Source organism: Peromyscus leucopus, chromosome 7 (assembly GCF_004664715.2).
Source record: "Peromyscus leucopus breed LL Stock chromosome 7, UCI_PerLeu_2.1, whole genome shotgun sequence".
NCBI lineage: Eukaryota > Metazoa > Chordata > Mammalia > Rodentia > Cricetidae > Peromyscus > Peromyscus leucopus.
Genome location: NC_051069.1, coordinates 7706263 through 7728018, shown reverse-complemented (window position 1 = coordinate 7728018; position 21756 = coordinate 7706263). Strand labels below are relative to the sequence as shown.

The 21756-nt window shown below is 43.2% G+C and overlaps 1 protein-coding gene across 6 annotated transcripts in view; it reads left to right on the top strand.

Moving 5' to 3' along the window:
* The window catches only part of Dpp8 (dipeptidyl peptidase 8), a 52982-nt gene extending 31871 nt beyond the window's left edge, over positions 1-21111 (top strand). For 3 of the 6 annotated variants that reach the window (XM_028866693.1, XM_028866680.2, XM_028866688.2), the window contains 8 exons: positions 518-670; positions 912-1047; positions 3539-3684; positions 8316-8462; positions 9629-9781; positions 12014-12156; positions 12790-12901; positions 17111-21111. In XM_028866693.1, coding sequence (XP_028722526.1) covers positions 518-670; positions 912-1047; positions 3539-3684; positions 8316-8462; positions 9629-9781; positions 12014-12156; positions 12790-12901; positions 17111-17233 — 1113 coding nt within the window. In that variant the 3' untranslated portion in view covers positions 17234-21111. Of the gene's footprint in view, positions 1-517; positions 671-911; positions 1048-3538; positions 3685-8315; positions 8463-8833; positions 9020-9274; positions 9415-9628; positions 9782-12013; positions 12157-12789; positions 12902-17110 lie in introns of those variants that run through there. The other 3 variants (XR_005091929.1, XR_005091927.1, XR_005091928.1) reach the window with 3 other exon arrangements.
* The last annotated feature ends 645 nt before the right edge of the window (positions 21112-21756 follow it).

The window sequence follows — 21756 nt, the reverse complement described above, 5'->3', positions numbered from 1 at the left end:
AATGCTAATGCTTAAAATAAATCTTACCCTTGCTTATTTATAAACTACACTGTTGCTGAAGCTGGTTGATTCCAGTTTTTTCTCAACCTGATAGATAAAACACTTTTGCAAATTTGTATGAAAGATCTAAAAAAGAACTAAGCTACCACTGCACTGGCTACGGAGAGAAATAAAGTTAATCTCTTTCCAGTGGGCAAATGAGGTACGATGTAGGTATTTCCCTCTGAGGAATTCTTACTATAAGGAAACAATTCTCTTATTATAAGAGAAGTACACAATGCAGTCTCGTCAGGACATTATCCCAATCGTGTATAATTCAGCCTTTTATCTTCTGGACAAGATCTATTTTTAGCCATAAGCCAAACCAAGTCACATTACTATCGGTAGCAAAGTAAAGACAGTAAAGACAAAAGAAGCCCAAGTCAGAGGAGTAGGGTGATTCTGTATGAAATGGGGCTGTGCCTTGCTAGCCTCGTAAGCATTATGCTGGTACTGATTTGTGCTCTGACTTTTGCAGATCTGGGTTGATGAAGTCAGAAAGCTGGTGTACTTTGAAGGCACCAGAGACTCTCCTTTGGAGCATCACCTGTATGTGACCAGTTATGCAAACCCTGGTGAAGTGGTGAGGCTGACTGACCGAGGCTACTCCCACTCCTGCCGCCTCAGCCAGGTACTGTGTCCCCGTGGGGGGTCCTGTCATAGAAGAGCCCCATGTTCACATACCATTCCCTTTGAGTAATGGGAAAATTGGTGACACTGGCCAGCAGAAGCCTTGTCCAGGCAGAGCACTGTGTGTTTGCATCAGCTGTCAAACTCCCGCTGTCTTCTTGCCCCAGCGTTGGTGTGTATAAGCGTGGGTAGCTTTCCTTGGCCTTCCTGTGGAAAGCTGTTGTTGTCTCTCTTTTCTCTAGCATTGTGACTTCTTTATAAGTAAGTATAGCAACCAGAAGAATCCGCACTGCGTGTCCCTCTACAAACTCTCAAGTCCTGAAGATGACCCAGTTCGTAAAACAAAGGAATTTTGGGCCACCATTTTGGATTCAGCAGGTACTCCTTTCCCCTGAACCTAGGCTTAACTAAGATTGGTACCAGAGTGCATTGTGCTGATGTCCTGGGTCCATGTCTCTTGGGCTGTCTTCCCATTGCTCAGCCCTCCCTGTCCCTGAGTGGCTGGGCTTCAGGTAGACCTCACTTCCTAGTCTGTAAACTGATGAATGAGCTGGGTTTCTTTTCCTCCAAGCAGGAGCATGTCTAGAAACCTTTTGGAAAAGCAGATTAAGATAATGTATTCTAAATTTAGGAAGGCCCTTTGAGCATCGACACTGACCCTTTAGAGAATGACTAGTTGGCTGCTTTCTGTAAGTTTCAGAGTCTTTGCAGGAGCCATCTTAATAGTAGCCAGGACTTGCTCACTGTGAGAGCCAAGAACACTGCTGGAGAAAGACAGGTTCTCATTCTGTAGCCCAGGCTTGACTTTACTGTGAACCCAGACTAGCCTTGAACTCAACAATCCTCCTGCCTTGGCCCCTAGGTGCTAGTATTTCAGGCATGAGCTGCCATGTGACCTACTTTTCAAACCTTACTTTCTGTACTTTTCACACTTTTTTTTTTTTTTTTTTTTTGGTTTTTCGAGACAGGGTTTACTCTGTGCAACATTGCGCCTTTCCTGAAACTCACTCTGTAGCCTAGGCTGGCCTTGAACTCACAGAGATCCACCTGCCTCTGCCTCCCAAGTGCTGGGATTAAAGGCGTGCGCCACCACTGCCCTACTTTCTGTGTTAGTTACTTTATACATTGCTATGGCTGACTACCTGAGAAAAGCAGCTGTGGAAAGGTTGATTTTGACTCACAGTCTGAGCTTAAGGTGACTGTCACATTCAACTCGCTTTTCCCTTTTTATTCTGTTAGGGACTCCAGCCTAAAAAATACCATCCTCATTTAGAGTGGATCTTCCTAAATTAACTGAATCTGAAAAACCCCTCACAGACATGCCCAGAGGTTCATTTTCACAACTGACAAAATCACCTATCACCATCTTTTTAAATTTTTATTTGTGTGTGTGTGTGTGTGTGTGTGTGTGTGTGTGTGTGTGTGTGTGTGTGTGCCATAGAGGCTAGAAGAGGGCTTTGGCTCTCTTGGAGCCGGAGTTCCAGGCAGTTGTGGTGCCTGGTGTGGGTGCTGGGAACTGACCTTGGGTCCTCTGGAAGAGGAGCAAGTGCTTTTACCTAGTGAACCACCTTTCCAGCCCTCCAATTTCTTACATGTCAGGAATAGACCTTTTTATATGTCTTTAACTCACTTTATCTTCAAATTGATTTTCATTCATGGCTCTTGACTAAGAGATCAAAGCATCAGTGTGGGGTTGGCGAGGTGACTTAGTGGGTAGGAGCGCTTGCTGTCCACCATGAAGTCCTGTTAGATCATCAGCGCCATAACAGCCAGGTGTAGCTGAGCCTGCAGCTCAGCACTGGAGAGACCTCAGTGGGTCCCAGGAGCTTGCTAGCCCATCAACCTCACAGAAGTGCAGCCTTCCGATGCAGGGAGTGTTTCCAGGCCATAAGGTAGAAATAGATGAAGGAGGACACCTGATGTCTTTCTTTGGATGTCACCTAAGTGCACAGGCATAGGAACCTGAACACGCATCTGCACCACACACACACACATCATGTGCAACACATACAAATAATCTTAATCTTAGCTCTCAGGAGACTGAGGCAGGCGATCTCTTTGAGTTCAAGGCCAACCTGATCCACAAATGGAGTTCCTGGACAGCCAGGGCTATGTAGCAAGACCCTGTCTAAAAACAAAACAAAACAAACAAACAAAAAAAGTAAATTTTTTTAAAAAAACTTAAACTAGTAAAGGCCAAAGTGTTTGTTCATATTTTAAAGTTGAGGAGCACAGTGGGCCATATGGTAATAATCTCTGCTTGATGGTAACAGCACTATGCATAGCACTGAGGGTCATTTGATAGAGCTTTGGTGAGCCAGAGTCTGGAGATTACTTTCTTGTTTCTAGGTTCTGGTTGGCTTGATCAGAAACAAGTGTGTGGGGGTTGGGGATTTAGCTCAGTAGTAGCGCAAGGCCCTGGGTTCAAGGCTCTGGGTTCGGTCCTCAGTTCTGGGAAAAAAAAAAAAAAAAAGAAACAAGTGTGTGTTGAGCACCTGCTGTGAGTAGGCTGTGCAAATCTCTTTCTCTACCTGCAACTCACAGAAATGAGTGCCTGTTGCTGATCAGGTGTGTGCCTTAACCACCAATAAGTGAAGACTGAACTTAGCACTAGATATTTGTTTAGCTCTGCATGTAAACACCTCCTAGGTGCCAAAGGTTACTCAAAATTCAGTGTGTCTGAATCTGAAAAAGACAGTTTGATATTCGTTTGTTTTATTTTAAAATGTCCGTTTATTACAAACTGATAACCTGAGAGAGGGGTAGTAGTTGTTGGAGGAGGAGAGCTGAATTTTGATGCTTTCTTCTCTGAGTTCAGATTGCAGGGTGCCTCTGAGAACTCCTTTACAGGCTCTGTTGCTACCCACAGGTCCTCTTCCTGACTATACCCCTCCAGAAATTTTTTCTTTTGAAAGTACCACTGGATTTACATTGTATGGGATGTTGTATAAGCCTCATGACCTACAACCTGGAAAGAAATACCCCACTGTGCTCTTCATATATGGTGGTCCCCAGGTGAGTATATAAATTCATGTAAATACACATACATACATATATGTTTTAGGTGATTTCTATTTTATGTGTATGAGTATTTATGTCTGCACATCGATCTGTGCATCATGTGCATGCCTGATGCCTGCAGCGTTCAGAAGGGAGTGTCAAATCTTCAGGAACTTTACATTTGTGTGTATTCATTCCCAGAGTAGTTGCAAGGTCCTATGTTGTACACATTGAGAAGAAATTAGTCCTGGTAAGCCTTCTTCTCAGGCAGAAGGAACAGTAAATAAACAAGGTCCTGGAGTAAGAACTCCTTGATACTGTTGGCACAGGATGGGGCTTAGCTTACAGTGGGAGGGGAGTGGCAGACTCTGATCACCCAAGGCCCACATAATCTAAGGTCAGAAAGGCCACAGAGACCATCTTAGCCTAGGGCCCAGCTCAGTGGTAGAACACTGGCCTGGCATGGTTAGGTTCAACCCCAGTGCCAAAGTAGGGGCGGCTTTTAATTTTTTGGTGAAGGATAATGATAGAAGTGGGAAGGGGCCAGGCAGCGTCAGACCTCATTTACATTTTGGAAAGAGCACTGTTTGTGCCTGAAGGTAAGAGTAAGAGCGGGAAGCCAGTGTGGCAGCTGTTGCAGTGACGTTCGGCACGGAGAGCACACACGGGGCAGGGGGGGGCCTTGCTCCCTCCCTTGCTCCCTCACACCACTTAACCATGCTCAGCTCTTGCCAGCATTTTAATCAAAAAACTAGCAAATCAGACTTCATAAAAATTAAAACTTTTAGCCAGGCGCATCTCTGTGAGTCTGAGGCCAGCCTAGTCTACAAAGTGAGATCCAGGACAGGCACCAAAACTACACAGAGAAACCTTGTCTCGAAAAAAAAACCAAAAAAAAAAAGAAGAAGAAGAAAAAGAAAGAAAGAAAGAAAAGAGGAAGGAAGGAAGGAAGAGAGAGAGAGAGAGAGAGAGAGAAAGAAAGAAAGAAAGAAAGAAAGAAAGAAAGAAAGAAAGAAAGAAAGAAAGAAAGAAAGAAAGAAAGAAAGAAAAAGAAAAAAGCCCATAAATACAACAACAAAAAGCCGGTGGTGGTGGTAGTGGTGGTGGTGGTGGTGGTGGTGGTGGTGGTGGTGGTGGTGGTGGCGGCACACACCCTTAATCCCAGCACTCAGGAGGCAGAGGCAGGTGGATCTCTGTGAGTTTGAGGCCAGCCTGGTCTACAGAGTGAGTTCCAGGACAGGCTCTAAAGCTACACAGAGAAACCCTGTCTCGGGGGGAAAAACAAAAATAAAATCCTCACACATAGAGCCAGGCAATGGTGGTATACATCTTTAATCCCAGCACTCAGGAGACAGAGGCTGGCAGATCTCTGAGTTCAAGGCCAGCCTGGTCTACAAAGTGAGTTCCAAGAGAGCCAGGCCTACACAGAGAAACCCTGTCTTAAAAAACAGGGGTTTTTTTTAACAAAATGCGATGCATTTTGTGCATGTCCAGCTACTGCTAACCACTTCTTTCTATCTGTGCTAGTACTCCTGCCCTGTCTCCTTCATGACTTCATGTCCTCTTTTCTATTGTTATTAATAACTCCAAGTCCAGTTAGTGCTGCTTATGTGTGCTAATAACTGAATGGACAGTTCACAGAATACAGAACATATAAACAGACTTTCCTCGGTTCAGCCCCACCCCCCAACCACTTCCAAATAATCACTCAAAGGCTTATATTAATTATAATTGTTTGGCAATGGCTCAGGCTTATTACTAGCTAGCTCTTACATTTAAATTAACCCATATTTCTTATCCGTGCTTTGCCACCTGTGGCTTGTTACCTCATTTTCTCTGTCTTGCTTCCTCGGCGGCTGGCTAGCATCTCCCGTCTCTGCCTTCTCCTTCCCATCATTCTCAGGGTGGCTTTCCCGCCTAACTTCTTGCCCAGCTACCGGCCTGTCAGCTTTTATTAGCCAATGAGAGTAAGACATGTTCACAGTGTGCAGAAGGATTATTGCACAGCAGATATGTGGCTACAACTGTGTGTAGGAGGGAATACACAGTTACCAGGGAGCTCCAGCTCAATGCCTTGGTGAGAGTGGAGCCCCATGTAGTATGATGGGCAAGGAAATGGCACAGCGGCTTTAGTAAAGAGTTTGTCTTTAAATTCATGTAATAATTGTGTATGTTTATGAGATACACTTTGTGTTTGTTTGTTTGTGAGAGGAGATCTTGCTTTATTACCCAGGCTGGCTAGAACTCCTTGGCTCAAGTAGTCGTCTTGCCTCAGCCTCTTCAGTAGCTGAGACTACAGACCTCAATGCACCTGGCTCCCCACCCCTCTCTCATTATTTTGTATTTATATGTGTGCATGCATGATATATAGGGGTTGCCGCAGTGCATGTGGAGGTCAGAGAACAACTTGGTGCCGTTTTCCCTTACCTTTAATGGGTTCCAGAAATCAAACCAGTCTTGCACAGCACATGTTTTACCCACTTAGCCATTTCTCCAGCCCCGCCCCCCCTTTTTTTTTTCTTTTTTTGACATAGGGTCTCAATGTGTAGTTCTGGCCAGCCTGGAACTCGATTTATAGACCAGGCTGGCCTCAAACTCAGAGACTTTGCCTGCCTCTGCTTCCCAAGTGTTGGGATTAAAGGCGTGGGCCACCATGCTTGGCTCCCTCTCATTTTTATCAGAACCTCTTTTCAATATCGATCTTAGTGTTCAGCACTGTTGACTACACTCTCATGTTGCTCTATAGCCCAGAAACTTTCTGGGAAATGTCACTAGGCTGTTTCATCGTTGTGTAGGCATCATACATACATGCTTACACAGACCTAGCTGGAACATTGGTAGGACTACTTCTTGCAGTGCTGACCTGTAGCAAGTGCGGAGATATGTAAGGCTGCTGCAGTGGAACTACACTGTTTTTATATGTGAATCTTGTTTTGTGTATGACCCTGGGCACTGAGCCCAGGACTCTGCATACTAATTATTCATTCCATGACTGAACTACACAAATAACCCTAAAATCTTTGTTTATTTGTTTGTTTTGTTCTGTTTTTCAAGACAGGGTTTCTTTGTGTCACCCTGGCTGTCCTGGAACTTGCTCTGTAGACCAGGCTGGCTTTGAACTCACAGAGATTCGCCTGCCTCTGCTTCCCAAGTGCTTGGATTAAAGGTATGCACCACCACCACCTGGCCCTAAACTCTTTTCATTATCATTTGCAGGAGGACACTTCAAATAATGATTAAAATATAGTATAAACTGGGCCTGGTAGTTCATACCTGTAATGCCAGCTTTGAGGGAGATGGAGGCAGAGTCATGAAGATTGAAAGTTCAAAATCTGACTCACTAAGTGAGTTCAAATCCAGCCATGGCAACTTAGTTATACTCTCTCTTAAAAATAAAAGTAAAAGGGGACCTAAGGGTGTGTAGCTCAGTGGTGATTGCTTACCATGTGCAGGGCCCTAGATTCAGTCCCTGCATTGGCCAAATACATACACAAACACATACTCCAGTGACCTAGTCATCTCTTAGCAGCCATTGTTTAGTGCATAATTACATGTGCTCTCTTTCGTAACATTGGCAGGGCAGTAGCTTGTTTACACTAATATTACCCCAAACACAAGAGTAATGCACTGTGTCCCTGACCATGCAGTCCTTAGATGACAGGAGGCTTTCTGCTCCATCATGAGCCCATGGGACCACCATTTCATGAGTGCCCTGAGCTGACTGAAACATCTTTTCACTAGATACAACTCCATTTCTAATAAAGCATCTATAGCTCAAATGTTAAATGGCCATTTAATAAAAAACCCTGGTACCAGATACTGGTGTAAATGCTAAAAGATCAGAGAGACAAAGGAACAAGCCACCTCTTACCTCTAGGACTTCTCAGCCTGAAAAAGCCTCAGCTGATAGGCCTCTAGCCGAATGAGCCTCCTCAGCTGAAAAGGCTTCAGTTCCTGTCTCCTCGTGCCTTATATACCTTTCTCCGCCCAGCCATTAAAAAGGTGTGTGTGCTTCCCAAGTGCTGGGATTAAAGGTGTGTGCCACCACTACCTGGCTCTGTTTCTCTCCTAGACTAAATCAATCTCCTGTAGTCCAGGGTGGCTTTGAACTCACAGAGATCCAGATGCTAGGATTAAAGGTCTTTGTTTAATCTAGTGGCTTGTTCTGTTCTCTGATCTTCAGGCAAATTTTATTAGGGTACACAATATATCACCACGACTACCAAGATGGTCACTTTGAAGTGTAGTCTCTAGGGTGATAAAGTAATTTAAAAATTATGATACTTTCACACTAATTTGTCTAACAGGAAAAAGGTAACTGGGCTGATGACAGTGTTCATTAAAATGCTGCATCTGGCCAGGCAGTGGTGGTGCAGCAGCTTTCTCTGTGGGGCAATCTCAAGTGTCTGAGCTAGAATGCAGTCTGCAGTTGTGGTAGTTGCTGTGAGGCTTGAGAGAGACAGTAAGCGTGGGGCAGCATGAACACGCAGAGACTTGAGTAAATTTGAAGATGTATCTCTTTACACTTACATTTTAAAGGCAGAATAATAGTAAGTACATTCAGCTTTCTGGCTTTTGCAGTGTCTTTCCATCTCATGGTTTATATGCTGCCATGTCATGTCACTGAAGCTGTGTTTCTTTTCCAGGTGCAGCTGGTGAACAATCGCTTTAAAGGAGTCAAGTATTTCCGCCTGAACACCCTGGCCTCCCTGGGATACGTGGTTGTGGTGATAGACAACAGGGGATCCTGTCACCGAGGGCTGAAATTTGAAGGCGCCTTTAAATATAAAATGGTGGGTGAGCAGAGAACATTCTCTTTTCCGGACGTTTTCATTTTCTTACACTTTATTCAAGTTGGGGGAGGCTCTGAGTGACAGTGAGAGAGAATGTGTTAGAACGGAGCAGCGGGAAGAACCGTAGTTTGGTTTACATTCAGGCTCGCTCCTGTGGACCTGTACATACCTCCCAGGAGCTGAGGTACAGCCACTTCTGCAGAAGTGTGCCCTTTCCAGTTCGTACTCTCTCCTCAGCCACAAGGCAGCCTCGTTTAGTTGCCAGAGTCCCACATGCTACTGAGGAATCACTAAGATTGGTTCTGTCCTCTGTGAAGAGGGAAACCGACTGGGTAGTTCCTTCCTTGTGACAAGCCTCTTTCTCTCTGCAGGAAGCTTTAATTGCTACCTTTTAGAGATGCCCCAGGTCCTTTCTGCTGCTTTGGGAAATGATGACAGTCCGATGTTCCTTTTGCACAATAAGGCAGTCCCTGTGGCTGCCAGTGTGTTGGACATGCTGAGTAAGACATGGGATGGTCTCCCACAGCCAGTTCTTTGACCTTATGTTGTATTCTCATGTAAGTTTTTTTTGTTGCTTTATTTTTTGGTTTGGCTCAGTGAAGTGAGACTGTGTGCACTGGCAGGCCCAGTGATACCTGGGGTGGTACTGGTAGGAGTTAGGACATCCAAAGCTTTCTAGAAGTGTCATGCTGGGAGAAAGAAGTTTGGGCCTCAGGAGTAATGAATGCCCTTTGCTTTACTGCACTATGTGCTAAAAGGAGAGGTAAAATTAATCAATCTCTTAAAGGGGCTGGATTTTTATCTTTGGATAGAGGAAGGCTTGTTACAAGGAAGTTGCTGGCCTCTTAGCAGACGACAGAACAAATGGAGACACCCTGCAGCCAGGGACAGCATGGGCACTGACAGGAAAGGACTTGAAGACTGTGTCGAACGAAACTAAACTCCCGACAAGGTAGCGGCAGAAGCAGCAGGCCCTTAGCCTATAAATCGTTTTGTTTTTCTTTTTTAATTTCTTGAGGGAAAATAGAATATCAGTTGTTAACCAACTCTAATCTGAAAAAAGAAACCTTCCAGGAATTCTTAGTGAAAACATGAAGCAGCTTTAAAAGAATTCTCTAAGACTAGTATTGGTCAGAACCAGTGAGCTATGCCCCCATTTTTGACAGGGTCAAATAGAAATTGATGACCAAGTGGAGGGCCTCCAGTACCTGGCGTCTCAGTATGACTTCATTGACTTGGATCGTGTGGGCATCCACGGCTGGTCCTATGGAGGCTACCTCTCCCTGATGGCATTAATGCAGAGATCGGATATCTTCAGGGTATGTGGCTACTCTTCTATTTGTTTTTGTCATTGGGCAGAATTCTCTGTTAATTGAAGATAGAGATGATTTTCTGACGGGCCAGGTATTGTCAATATGTAGAATGCTTATGTGTTTTACACATGGGAACTGTATCTCTAGCTTTAACATAGCTCTTAAAACCCTTGTCAGGTTGGTCACCAGTTTATAACTACTTATATATGCCAAAGATGGATAGTTATGATTAGTAAAACACACATAAGTGGGTGGTGGTGGCTCACGCCTTTAATCTACCTCACTCGGGAGGTAGATCCAGGTGGAGCTCTGTGAGTTCAAGGCCAGCCTGGTCTACAGAGCAAGATCCAGGGCAGGCACCAAAACTACACAGAGAAACCCTGTCTCGAAAAACCAAAAAGAAAAAAACAAAACAAAACAAAAAAACACCAAAAAACCCACACATATACTTCCTGGATTCTAGTTACTTGTTTAATTACTAAACTACACTTTGCCCTACGCCCTGGTATATCCTCAACAGCTGCAGTGCTTAACACATGTGAGTCCTCAATAGATCTGTGTCCAGTACAGGGCCTGGGCTGGGTCTTCAGCACTTAAAAGAAATCACGTTGAATGAACTGATTTTTTTTAATTTCTTTTTTTTTTTTTTTTTTTTTTTTTGTAATAGTGGGGTTTGAACCTAGGACCTCTTGTATGCTGAAGCACATGCTCTACCACCAAACTACAGACCCAGCTCACTGAGCGAACTGAATATTTACATGCTTATAATTCTTCAAATTCTTAGAACATTATACTAAAGACAATATATAAAGATGATAGTCATTAAGAAAATAGGGATGAATGGATAGATGAAATGTCTCTGCAGGTAAGGCTGCTGCCAAAACTGAGTCTGAATCCCAGGACTCAAATGGTGGAAGGAGAGGACCTCCTAAAAGTTGTCCTCTGACTCTACAGCCATGCCATGGCGCATGTGCACCCACACAAATCCACACATACTTGTGCACACAAGATAAAGGAAAATGTCATTTATTTAATGTTAGAAAAGGAAGAAAGGGTCTCATGAGGTGGCTCAGCAGGTGAAGTACCCGCCAACCCTGATAGACTGAGTTCAGTGCCCCCACCCAGCGGAAGAAGAAACTCTGACCTCAGATGAGTGACCATACACACAGGCAGCTAAGTGTAAGAAAGGAAAAAAAAGTTAGCAAAGATGTGAATAAAGAGCAGCAATACTTTTTTTTTTTTGCTTTGGTTTTTTTTTTTTAAGACAAGGTTTCTCTGTGTAACAACCCTGACTGTCCTGGAACTCTGTAGACCAGGCTGGCCTCAAACTCACAGAGATCCACCCTCTTCTGCCTCCCCAGTCCTGGGACTAAAGGTTCAGTACACCATGCCCTGCTAAAGAGCAGTGATTTTTATGTCTGTAACAAGATTTTATTTTACAATGAGAAGTTTATCTTTTGTTTGGGGGGGTTGTTTAGAGACAAGCTGGCTCTTCTGATGTAGCTGAAGAAGATCTTGAACTTCTGACCTTCTTGCCTCTCCCTTCTGAGTGCTGGGATTACAGGCTTGCACCACTGTGCCCTGTTTATGATGAGAAGTAATCTTTAGGAACAAAATAGTCAAGCATAGTCATATACACCTGTAGTCCTGGGACCTAGGACAGAGAAACAGAAGGATTGCCAGCTTGAGGCCAGCCTGGGCTACATAAGAGAACACTATCTTTAAAACAAAAAAAAGTTAATTAGAATATCTGAATATAAAACTACATGGGTGCCTTAAATGTGGCAAGTTTTACTTAAGTATAGTCCAATTGTTGTTTTAAATTCTGTATTGCGAAAGAAAAAGAAAGAAAAAAGAAAGCTACAAGTGTGAAACAGTGGGTGCTTTTTATACGAAGTTGGCAGTTGTCACACCTGTTTCCCAGTGGGGGGTGGTTTTCACAGACTCGTTCAGATCTGCTTTGAATAAAAGAGACTCACAGTTTGTATTTCAGCTGTCCCAGGTTTAGAGGTTGATGCTGGTTATGCCTGTGAGACATGAAGCTGATTGACTCACAGGGTATCAGATTTATGACCTTGGCACCTGATTTCAGGTTTCCGCATGTCCTGAGATGTGTGCCCAGTATCAGGGACTGAAACCTTGCAAGGATAATTTTAGCTTATACGTTTGCCGTTGTACGTTCTCTCTGCTAGCACTCTTTTCTGGGACACAGCTGACTGTCCATATTGTCATATGCAGGTTGCTATTGCTGGGGCCCCAGTCACTCTGTGGATCTTCTATGATACAGGATACACAGAACGTTACATGGGTCACCCTGACCAGAATGAACAGGGCTATTACTTAGGATCTGTGGCCATGCAAGCGGAGAAGTTCCCCTCAGAGTAAGTTCACGCTTGAAAAAGAAGGCTCTCAATTTTAAATGGTGTTTTAAAAACTTTAAGAATGATGATAAAAACTACTGAAAATTAAAACTAAAGCTAATGTTTTATAAATACTAAAAAGTTCCTTTTTCTGCTTCCTCAGTACTGGGGATTGAGCCCAAACCATTGCGTAGACACTTAGTGTTCCACCACTAGCTGCTAAACCGCTAGAGCAGAAGGAAGGGTGTCACTCGGAGGCAAATTAAAGTTTAGGTACTGCTTGGGATTAGGATTAGGTTTTTAATATGTATTTGTGATTATCTATTTATCTTTATAAATAATATTTGAAGTGGTTGCTTACACTGAAAGAAATTAAGTCCATAATCGTGTCAGAGTGGAAGGAAGTCTGTCAGCGACAGTGTTTTCACAAACGTGTTCTAGGAACATGCAGTAAGGAGCTGAACATGCTTTTCTGTTCATTCTTCAGTACATGTGGCATCTGGTTACTGTATTACAGATTTAATATTGAAAAAAATGAGTCCTCATCCTAACAGTACAGTAACGTTAACTGTGGTTAGTTTAAAGGAGCCAAGTGGTCAGCCCTAATGCTCTTCTTCTGTCTTGCCTGATCTTTTAATATTTGTATTCCTCCAGACCAAATCGCTTACTACTCTTACACGGGTTCTTGGATGAGAACGTTCATTTTGCACACACCAGTATATTGCTGAGTTTTTTAGTGAGGGCTGGAAAGCCGTATGACTTACAGGTGAGTTGTTCCACATTTTCAAATTCAGTGTGGTGGCAGATAGTGAAAAATTACTCTGAAACCTAACAAAATGAGGACTGAGTCTGTTTTCAGCTGTGTCTAAACTCTGCCCAAGAACACTAAAGTAATAGGTATAGTTACCAATCTTTAGTTGATAAAAATTAAGATTCTACTGAAGGCTGACTGAAACACGGGCCTATCCAATCACATGGCTTATGTTTCTATGTTTGTTCAGCCTGTAGGCTTGGAAATGGCTGCTGAGACCCACTTACTGTCTTCCTTTGCTTCTGTTCTCCCTCTTAATGGGTGAGGAAATACTACATGATCTCCTTGTTTTAAGAGGGGTTCAGACACAAGGAAACCCTGTCTCGAAAAACCAAAGAAAGAAAAGAAATAAAAATAATAATAAAACTAATCCCAACACTCAGGAGGCAGAGGCAGGTGGATCTCTGAGTTCAAGGCCATATAGAATGAGTTCCAGGACAACCAAGACTGTTCACAGAGAAACTCTGTCATGAAAAACCTAAATAAATAAATTAAACGCTCTGAAAAAAAAGGGGCGGGGGAGGTTCAAAGACTTGATTGTGGAGCTGGAGAGGTGGGTGATACTTACATTGGCAACTAGCAACTGTCTATAACTCTATAACTGCAGCTCCAGGAGACCCAACACCCTCTACTGGTCTCCGTGAACTCTTGCATGCAAATGGTGCATATACATACACACATACACACATACACACGCACACGCACATGCACATAAAAGATAAATAAATCTTTTTTTAAGACCTGATTATGAGATCATTTACTGCTCTTTTATATTGTCATGTGAATAAATATTAATAAATAATATTTAATAAATAAGCTTCTTCATAGCTTCCTTGTGCGAAATCAATAAACAAATAAATAAAGATTTTTGAGAGGCCAGGTGGTGGTGGCGCACACCATTAGTCCCAGCACTTGGGAGGCAGAGGCAAGAGGATCAGAAGCTCAATGCTACATGGCAAATTAGAGGCTAGGCTACATGAAATGCATTCCCCCAGAACAAGTGTGTGTGTGTGTGCGCGCGCGCGCGCGCGCGCGTGCGCGCGCACGGCTCTAGGTCCTTCTTGTTCCTTAAGATTATATGTTCATGAGAAAGTATAACCTTTTCTTTTCTTTTGATGTTTCAGTTGACATTTCTGTCCAGTTAAACTGTGAGATATTTGTCTATAGTAGCAGTTTTCAAGTCTTTTGATCTCCAAAGTCCTTTACATACCACAAAGCCTTGTTTATGTAGGTTATGTGTGTGGTGGGGGTGGACATGGTAGCACATGCAGGCTAAAGCAGGAGAATCAGGAGCTGGTAGCTCACCTGGCTACATAGCAGTTCCAGAAAGAGGCTGATGTGTAGTAAGACCGTTACTCAAAAAAAAAAAAAAAAAAAAAAAAAAAAAAAAAAAAAAAAAAAAAACTCATAGAGAATTAAAACTGAGAGAAATATTTATTTTAAAGGAACAATAGTAAATTACTGTATGTTAACACAAATCACATTTATCTTAAGGGAAAAATAATTTCAAAACAACTTACTGAGAAAAATGCTGCAATTTTATTTTTTTTAATACTCCCTTGAAGAAGATACATTTCTTCGTTCAGTCTGATGTGTTATGTTGTTTGACTAAAGTGTATGAAAAAGAGACTGGACAGATGGCCCAGTGGTTAGGAGCGCTCGCTGCTCTTGAAAAGGAAAGACCTTAGTTCACTTCCTAGAATCCGTATGTGACCGCTCACAAGTGCCTATAACTCCAGTTGCAAGGGATCGTCTGACACCCTCTTCTGGCCTCCATGGGCCTCCATACACATGGCACAGACACACACACACACACACACACACACACACACACACACACACACACACACACACAGATTTTAAATTTAAGTATATGAAGAAAAATTTGGCCTCACTAAGTATGTGTTAAGAAGTGGGAGAGACCAGGTGGTGATGCATGCCTTTAATCCCAGCACTTGGGAGGCAGAGACAGGTGGATCTCTGTAAGTTCAAGGCCAGCCCAGTCTACAGAGTGAGTTCCAGGACAGCCAGGGCTACACAGAGAAACCCTGTCTCACAAAAACAAAAAACAAAAAAAAAAAAAAAAAAAGAAATGAGAGAAACGAGTTAGCCCTCAAGCTAGCTTTTGTGGAAAGCTAAAGCCATGTTTATAAAATTGTCATGCTCTGTCACATTAAAATATATTGCACTTTGGGCTAAAGATACGGCTCAGGAAGCACTGGAGAGATGGCTCAGAGGTTAAGAGCACCGGCTGCTCTTCCAGAGGTCCTGAGTTCAATTCCCAGCATCCACATGGTGGCTCCCAACCATCTGTAATGAGATCTGGTGCCCTTTTCTGATGTGCATGAAGAGAGATCACTCAGATACATAAAATAAACAAATAAATAAATTAAAAAAAAAAAAGATGTGGCTCAGGGTTTAGAGCATTCGTTGCTCTTCCAGAGGACCTGGGTGCTATTCTCAGCATCTGCACGATGGCTCACCACCATCTGTAACCCTAGTTCTAGGGTAACAGTTCTCAACATGTGCATCATGACCCCTTTGGGGCTCAAATATCAGATATCCTCTATATCAGATATTTATATTACAATTCATAACAGTAGCGAAATTATAGTTATGGATGTAATAACGAAAATAATCTTATGACTGGGGGTCACCACACCATGAGGAACTGTATCAAAGGGTCACAGCCTGAGGAAGGTGGAGAACCACGGCTCTAGGTAGGTGGTCTTTTGCTGCCCTCTGATCTCAAGCACCAGGCATACACATGGTGCACATACATGCACCCAGACAAAACATTCATACACATAAAATAAATCTGAAATATATAAATTAATCCATTGGCTCTTGACCTTGTACATCATATGGATCTTTTTACCCTTAAATTAATACCTGGAAATACCATGTTAGCATCTCTCAGATGTTGACTCTTTATTGTATCATATTTTTGTTTTCATTGTTTTTGTGGGGAGTTGGTTATTTAGTTGGTTGGGTTTTTTTGAGATACGGTCTCACCATGTATCCCTGGCTGACCTGGAACTCATTATGTAGACTCAGTTGGCTTTGAACTCAATGAGATCCACCAGCTTCTGCCTTCCAAGTGCTAGGATTAAAGGCACAAGCCCCATGTCCATATTTTTATAGTCCCATGCTTTAATAGTATGCAACTGAGGTAGAGTGAGCTGCTGGTTAAAACATGTAGTGCCAGATAGTGGAGGCACACGCCTTTAATCCCAGCACTTGGGAGGCAGAGTCAGGCAGATCTCTGTGAGTTTGAGGCCAGCCTTGTCTACAGAGCAAGTTCTAGGACAGGCACCATAACTACACAGAGAAACCCTGTCTCGAAAAATCGGAAAAATAAATAAATAAATAACATGTAGTTTAAGGGTTAAAAAGATATCTACCCCAGGATTCTAGTTTATAAAATTCTGATTTTTTTACTACCACTTAAATGAAAATGGCATGTTTCTTTTTAACTACATCTGTGTGATAGAGATTACTATAGCTCCCAGGATAATATAATGCCTCACTCACGCCCTGCTAGGACACCACCACTTGAATTCATTAATTTTGTGTTGGTAGAGCAGCGCAGTAAATCAGTGAATGAGCACATCAAGGCCAGTGGTGTCTACAGATCTTTTTAACATAGTTATTTGTGTTGTTTGTTTTGTTTTTTGAGACAAGATTTCATTATGTAGGGCCAGGCAGACCCTAATTTCACGATCCTCCTGCCTCCACCCCCCATATGCTAGGTTGAAGATAGTTAAGACCTCGTATGGCATTTGAAATGGTTTCCAAGGACTCAGGCACACTCAGGCAATGAACCACTAAAGAATCCTCCTGAAGCCTTATTGGGTAGGTGTATAAAGACTCAGGAGAGCCTTGGGATAATATGTATTAATGTAATACCACAGAGAGGCCATGTTCCATATTGGCAATCTAGTTAGAAATCTCTGGAAAGTATCCTGGCATGTGGGCCCTAGAGACAGGAGGATCCAGAGTTTGAGATTATCCTTGGCTACATGGTAAGTTTTTAGTTCAGCCTGGGCTACATGAAATCCAGTCTTAAAAAACAATATATAAATAAATGACAATGTCCAGAAAGTTTTGGAAAGAGGAGCATCACTAAACTTTCTCTTCTTGCCTCTGCTCTTTGTTGTGAAGATCTACCCTCAGGAGAGGCACAGCATCAGAGTCCCTGAGTCCGGAGAGCATTATGAACTGCACCTGTTGCACTACCTTCAGGAGAACCTTGGATCACGTATTGCTGCTCTGAAAGTGATATAACTCTGACTTGTGTAGAATGCGGTATGCACTGTCTAACCAAACAAGGAGGGTTAGTCAGTAGAGAAGCCAGAGTTGGTAATCGTACTTTGGTACCTGCCATGTAAGACCTACTTCTGAGAGTAAATTTGGTGCCATGCAGAAATCTGCAGTTAATGGATAGTAATCTAATACCTTAACCATGCACACAGAACTGAGTGACGTATTTCCAAGAGATTCAGCAGTACCACGAGGATACTGAAAGAAGCAAGGCACCAGCGCCACATATTCACACTAGCCTGTTTTCACTTTTACTAGCAGCATAAGCCTCCTGGACTTCATTAGTGGATTTTACAGTATACTTCTGAGTTTGTTAAAAATATGATGATAGTAGTGATTGGTTTGGTTCAATTCCAGGATCTCTGACTAGTTATGGATTCGATAGCACTTCCTTCTAATTGAGTAGCTTATGCTTCGTCACTTGGGGTGTATCCAGCATGTCATGAACTAATTACTATTAAGCTTATGACTTTCCCAGTCATTAATGATTTTTCAAGGATAACTTAGTGACCTCCTAAAGACACTTACTTGGGCTCTGACAAGTTTTTAACCAATTTAAACAGCATCTAGTATAAATCTCCTCTTTCTTTGATACGATGGAGTGGGGTTTCCTTTCACACAAAGACAAGGAACTGTGTCACATGAGTCTAATCACAAGTCTCATGATCTTGGCAATTACAGGCAAAAAAATTTCAGTCAAATTATTTGAGAGCTTGAAAATTAGCAGGCAAGTTTTTTTCTCCTTTTAGGAACAGAAAATGTATACATTCATTTGTATTCTGAAAATGTAATGCTGCTCATTTTCATTTGGCCTTTCCTTTACTAAAGTGGTCCAGAGTTTCCAGGAGGTAGAAGGGTTACGGTGGGAATGGGGAGACCCTGGTGCAGGGAATGACGAGAAAGGAGACAGCAAATCTCTGCTTAAGAACTGGGCAGAAATAGTTCAGCAGAAATACTCATGACAAAAGCTGGGTCAGTGTCAACTCCCTGAGGGGCTGGGAACCACAACCAGGAAGTTAGGCTTTGCCGCCGGCACAGCTACAGGACAACATTCAGAGGAGAACTTTTATAATTCCAGCTTTCGTTATTTTCCTTTCCACTTTAGAAACCTTACAAATCTACATTTTAACTTGTTTGTGTGTTTGTTTTTTGGTTTTTCAAGAGAGGGTTTCATTGTAAAGTAGCCCTGACTATCCTGAAATTCACTCAGTAGATCAGGCTCAGAGATCCACCTGCCTCTGCCTCTTGAGTGCTGGGATTAAAGGTGTGCACCACTACAACCCAGCTAACCTTTTTATTTGAATGTAATTTAGATATCGCTAGCTTAAAATAAAGTTTCCAGACCACTTCTTTGCTGTAAGCTAATCCCTGACAAACCATGGCGCTCTCAGCATTGAAAGCCTAGCTGACAGATTTTTTACTCGGCCATGACATTCTCCTGGTTTAGGAACACACTAGCTTTCAAGTGCTGGTTGGTGTCTGCCCTTTAGGGCCTTCCAGTATTAGATGGGTCCCATTGGAGCCAGGCACCTGTGGGTTTGACCCTTTTTAATCACAAACTCCAGTGTTTAGGAAGTGACAGTAATTTAAAAATCACTCCAAGAAAACTTGCTGTGTTTCTTTCTGCCTGCCACAGCAGGTCCCTTCCCAAGAGCAATCTGCATTAGTGAGGATGATAGCAGTCGGATCAGAGGTGGGCGGCTCAGGAAGCCTGGGAATAACAGGTGACCATGGGCTTCTGTCCTCGGAAAGGGAGGGCTGGTATCCGCTGGCTGTGTATTTATGTTGTATGATAGAGTACACATTTTTTCTTATTGTCTATCTATTTTGATTTTCTTGCTTATGACATTTTCTCGTGCCAAAATTTGTTTATATTTTTCAAAGTTAAATTAAACTAATTTGGGTAACTTTCCTTCCCCCACAAAGTATTTCCCTCATGACTTAAGTATCTGTCTTGACTGTTGAGGGTGGTATTTGCTGGACCAACTAGCCTCCAAGGGCTGCTCTCACATTCTAAGTAGGAGTGACAAAAAGTAGCTCTCACTACCCTTTTGAAATCTCTCACCCTTCAGTTTGCTTTGTAACAAGACATCTCCTATTTTATGCAAACAAGCCTGAGAGACCTCACTTCCCCCACATTCTTCTTGCCGTCTCTGCTGCTGTCACAGGAACGCATGCATTACCGTGTCATTTAAATGTCATCCCACTTGTCTAAGGAGGAAAGTACTTTGCTCCCTTGCACAAAGGTGGCTTGACTGACTGGGTTTGCTTGTCTACACCAGTGTGACAGCCGTCGGTTAGCTGGAGCAATCGTCTGACTGTGGGTGTCGATGAGAAAGCAAGAGTCGGTGAAACTAGGAGTTTGATGGGTGCCGAGAAGCACTCGTTACACATCTGAGTGGGTTTTCACTTGGTGACAAGTGTACTCAGCATCCAGAGCAGCAGGACTCAGGTTCATCCAGGACCCTGAGCTCAAGAAATAAGTCTTGAACCTCTTGGTCCGTCAGTTTGGGTGGAGACCAGGAATATGCATTTCTAGCACAGCAAGCTTCCTGGGTGCTTCTAGTCAGGGCACTGTAGACTGCTTTAAGAAACTGGTCTGTAAAGAACGGGGTTGGAGTCAGACAATGTGTGACTTTACATTGGATGATTGTTATGAACCCAAAACAGTAGTCAGGAAAACTGCTCGTCTGTGATAACTGTTGACCTCTTCTTGCAGAAGCAGGAGCAAGTAACTCTATTGAAGGGATAATGGCTTTTCCCATTCCTGACTCTCCCAAAGCCTCACTCACACAGGAAGATGCTTCATGATGCACATCTGGCCCTTTAAAGCCATGAGCCACAGAGGAAGGCAGGAGAGGGGGTGTATGTTTTTGTTCAGGTGTTTCCTGCCTTTACCACATGGTTCTCTTACAGGTGGGTTGATTCCAGTCAGAGCCAACATTGTTACAGAATCATAAAAGTTTTCCAGCTGGAACAAATCTTTAACATAACCCAGTGTTCTTGTATGCTGGGGGAAAAGACTGTGTTCTAGAGAGAAAAACACACCTGAAAAACTAACATTTGGTTAGTACTCAGAACCAGGCTCCATCCGTGGCCTGCCTCATGGTAGGTGTGTAGTATTTAAGAAAGGCAGATTTTTAAAAGAAGTGTTTGTTAATATATTCCTATAAGACATTTTAAAGGAAACCACAAAAAAAAAAATGGTTAATTTTACCTGTCTTACTCAGTGCTAAGCATGCTTATTAATGAAGCAGTACTTCTGATGAATGTGTGACATTCCAAAGTTAACTGAAATAATTACACTAAATTTCTTCCTTGGTGCCTTGGGAGATAGGGACACAGAGTGCTTGCATAGACCCAGGAGCCCATCTTACAGCTACAAGAGCCTCAGCCTGGTCTAAACTATGTAATGTGAGAGTGTCCTCTCCCAGCAGATGGAAGGGAACTGGAAACATCCCCAACTGCTCCCTTCCCAACCCCACCCCTCCTCTTCTGTCTGCCCCCGAACGTTAGCGCAAGGAAGGTGCTCAGCTCTAGACAGTTGTTCCGGAAGTCCCTGCAGACACAGAAGCTGTGTTTGCATGTTTGGTTTTAAGTAATCCTAATACAAAGCTATGTCGTTTTCAGCACAGTTGGAATGGGGAGGGTCTTTAATTTTAGCGCATAAAGTGCCTGCTGTTCCAGCGCTGACCTGTACATGATCTGCATGTCTCTCTCCAGTAAGCATATGGGTCTCCTCAGTTTCAGCCCCATGGCTTTTAATCGTGTGATGTGAAGCATTAGTTTCGCTGCATTTTATTACAGGTTCTTGGTTGCAATAAAGATGCTGCTGAAATGAACTGACTTCAGTGTTCCTTCCCCTTCCTCCTCCCCATCTCTACAGCCTTCGCTTTGATGACTCACACCTGTGGAGTGCAGACACACAAGGTCATGTGCTGCAGAGAAGGGAGATGCTGGGGTGGAGGTGCAGGGCTGTGGGGGAGTTCTAGTACAAACACCGACCATCTGTACTGAGTGGGAGGTGTGCAGAGCACTGCTCAGTACCTGCCCGAGCTTCCCAGAAGCCCTCAGCCCAGATGCCAGGGCAGAGAGTGCTTGGAGCCAGGAACTAACAGATACTCCCTGAACAACTGGGGGCTTCTGTATATCACTAGCAATTGATAGGGGTTTCTGCAGGTTCTGAACGTCCTGAGAGAGTTTAGTGTGATGCTTTCATTTTTAAGTTACACTTATTTGTGCCATGGTATGAGTGTGGAGGTCAGAGGATGACTTGTAGGAGTGGTTCTCTCCTTCCACCATGTGGGTGCCAGGGACTGAACTCAGGTTAGCAGGTGTGGCAGCAAGCACCTTTACCTGCTGAGCCATCTCCCCAGCCCTGTGGAGTGTTTTTCTCTTTGACCATTCTGAAGGTTTTGCCATCCTTATGTTCCCAGGTGTGGTACAAACAGGGCCTCCGGCGTGCTAGGCAAGTATTCAGCCTCTGA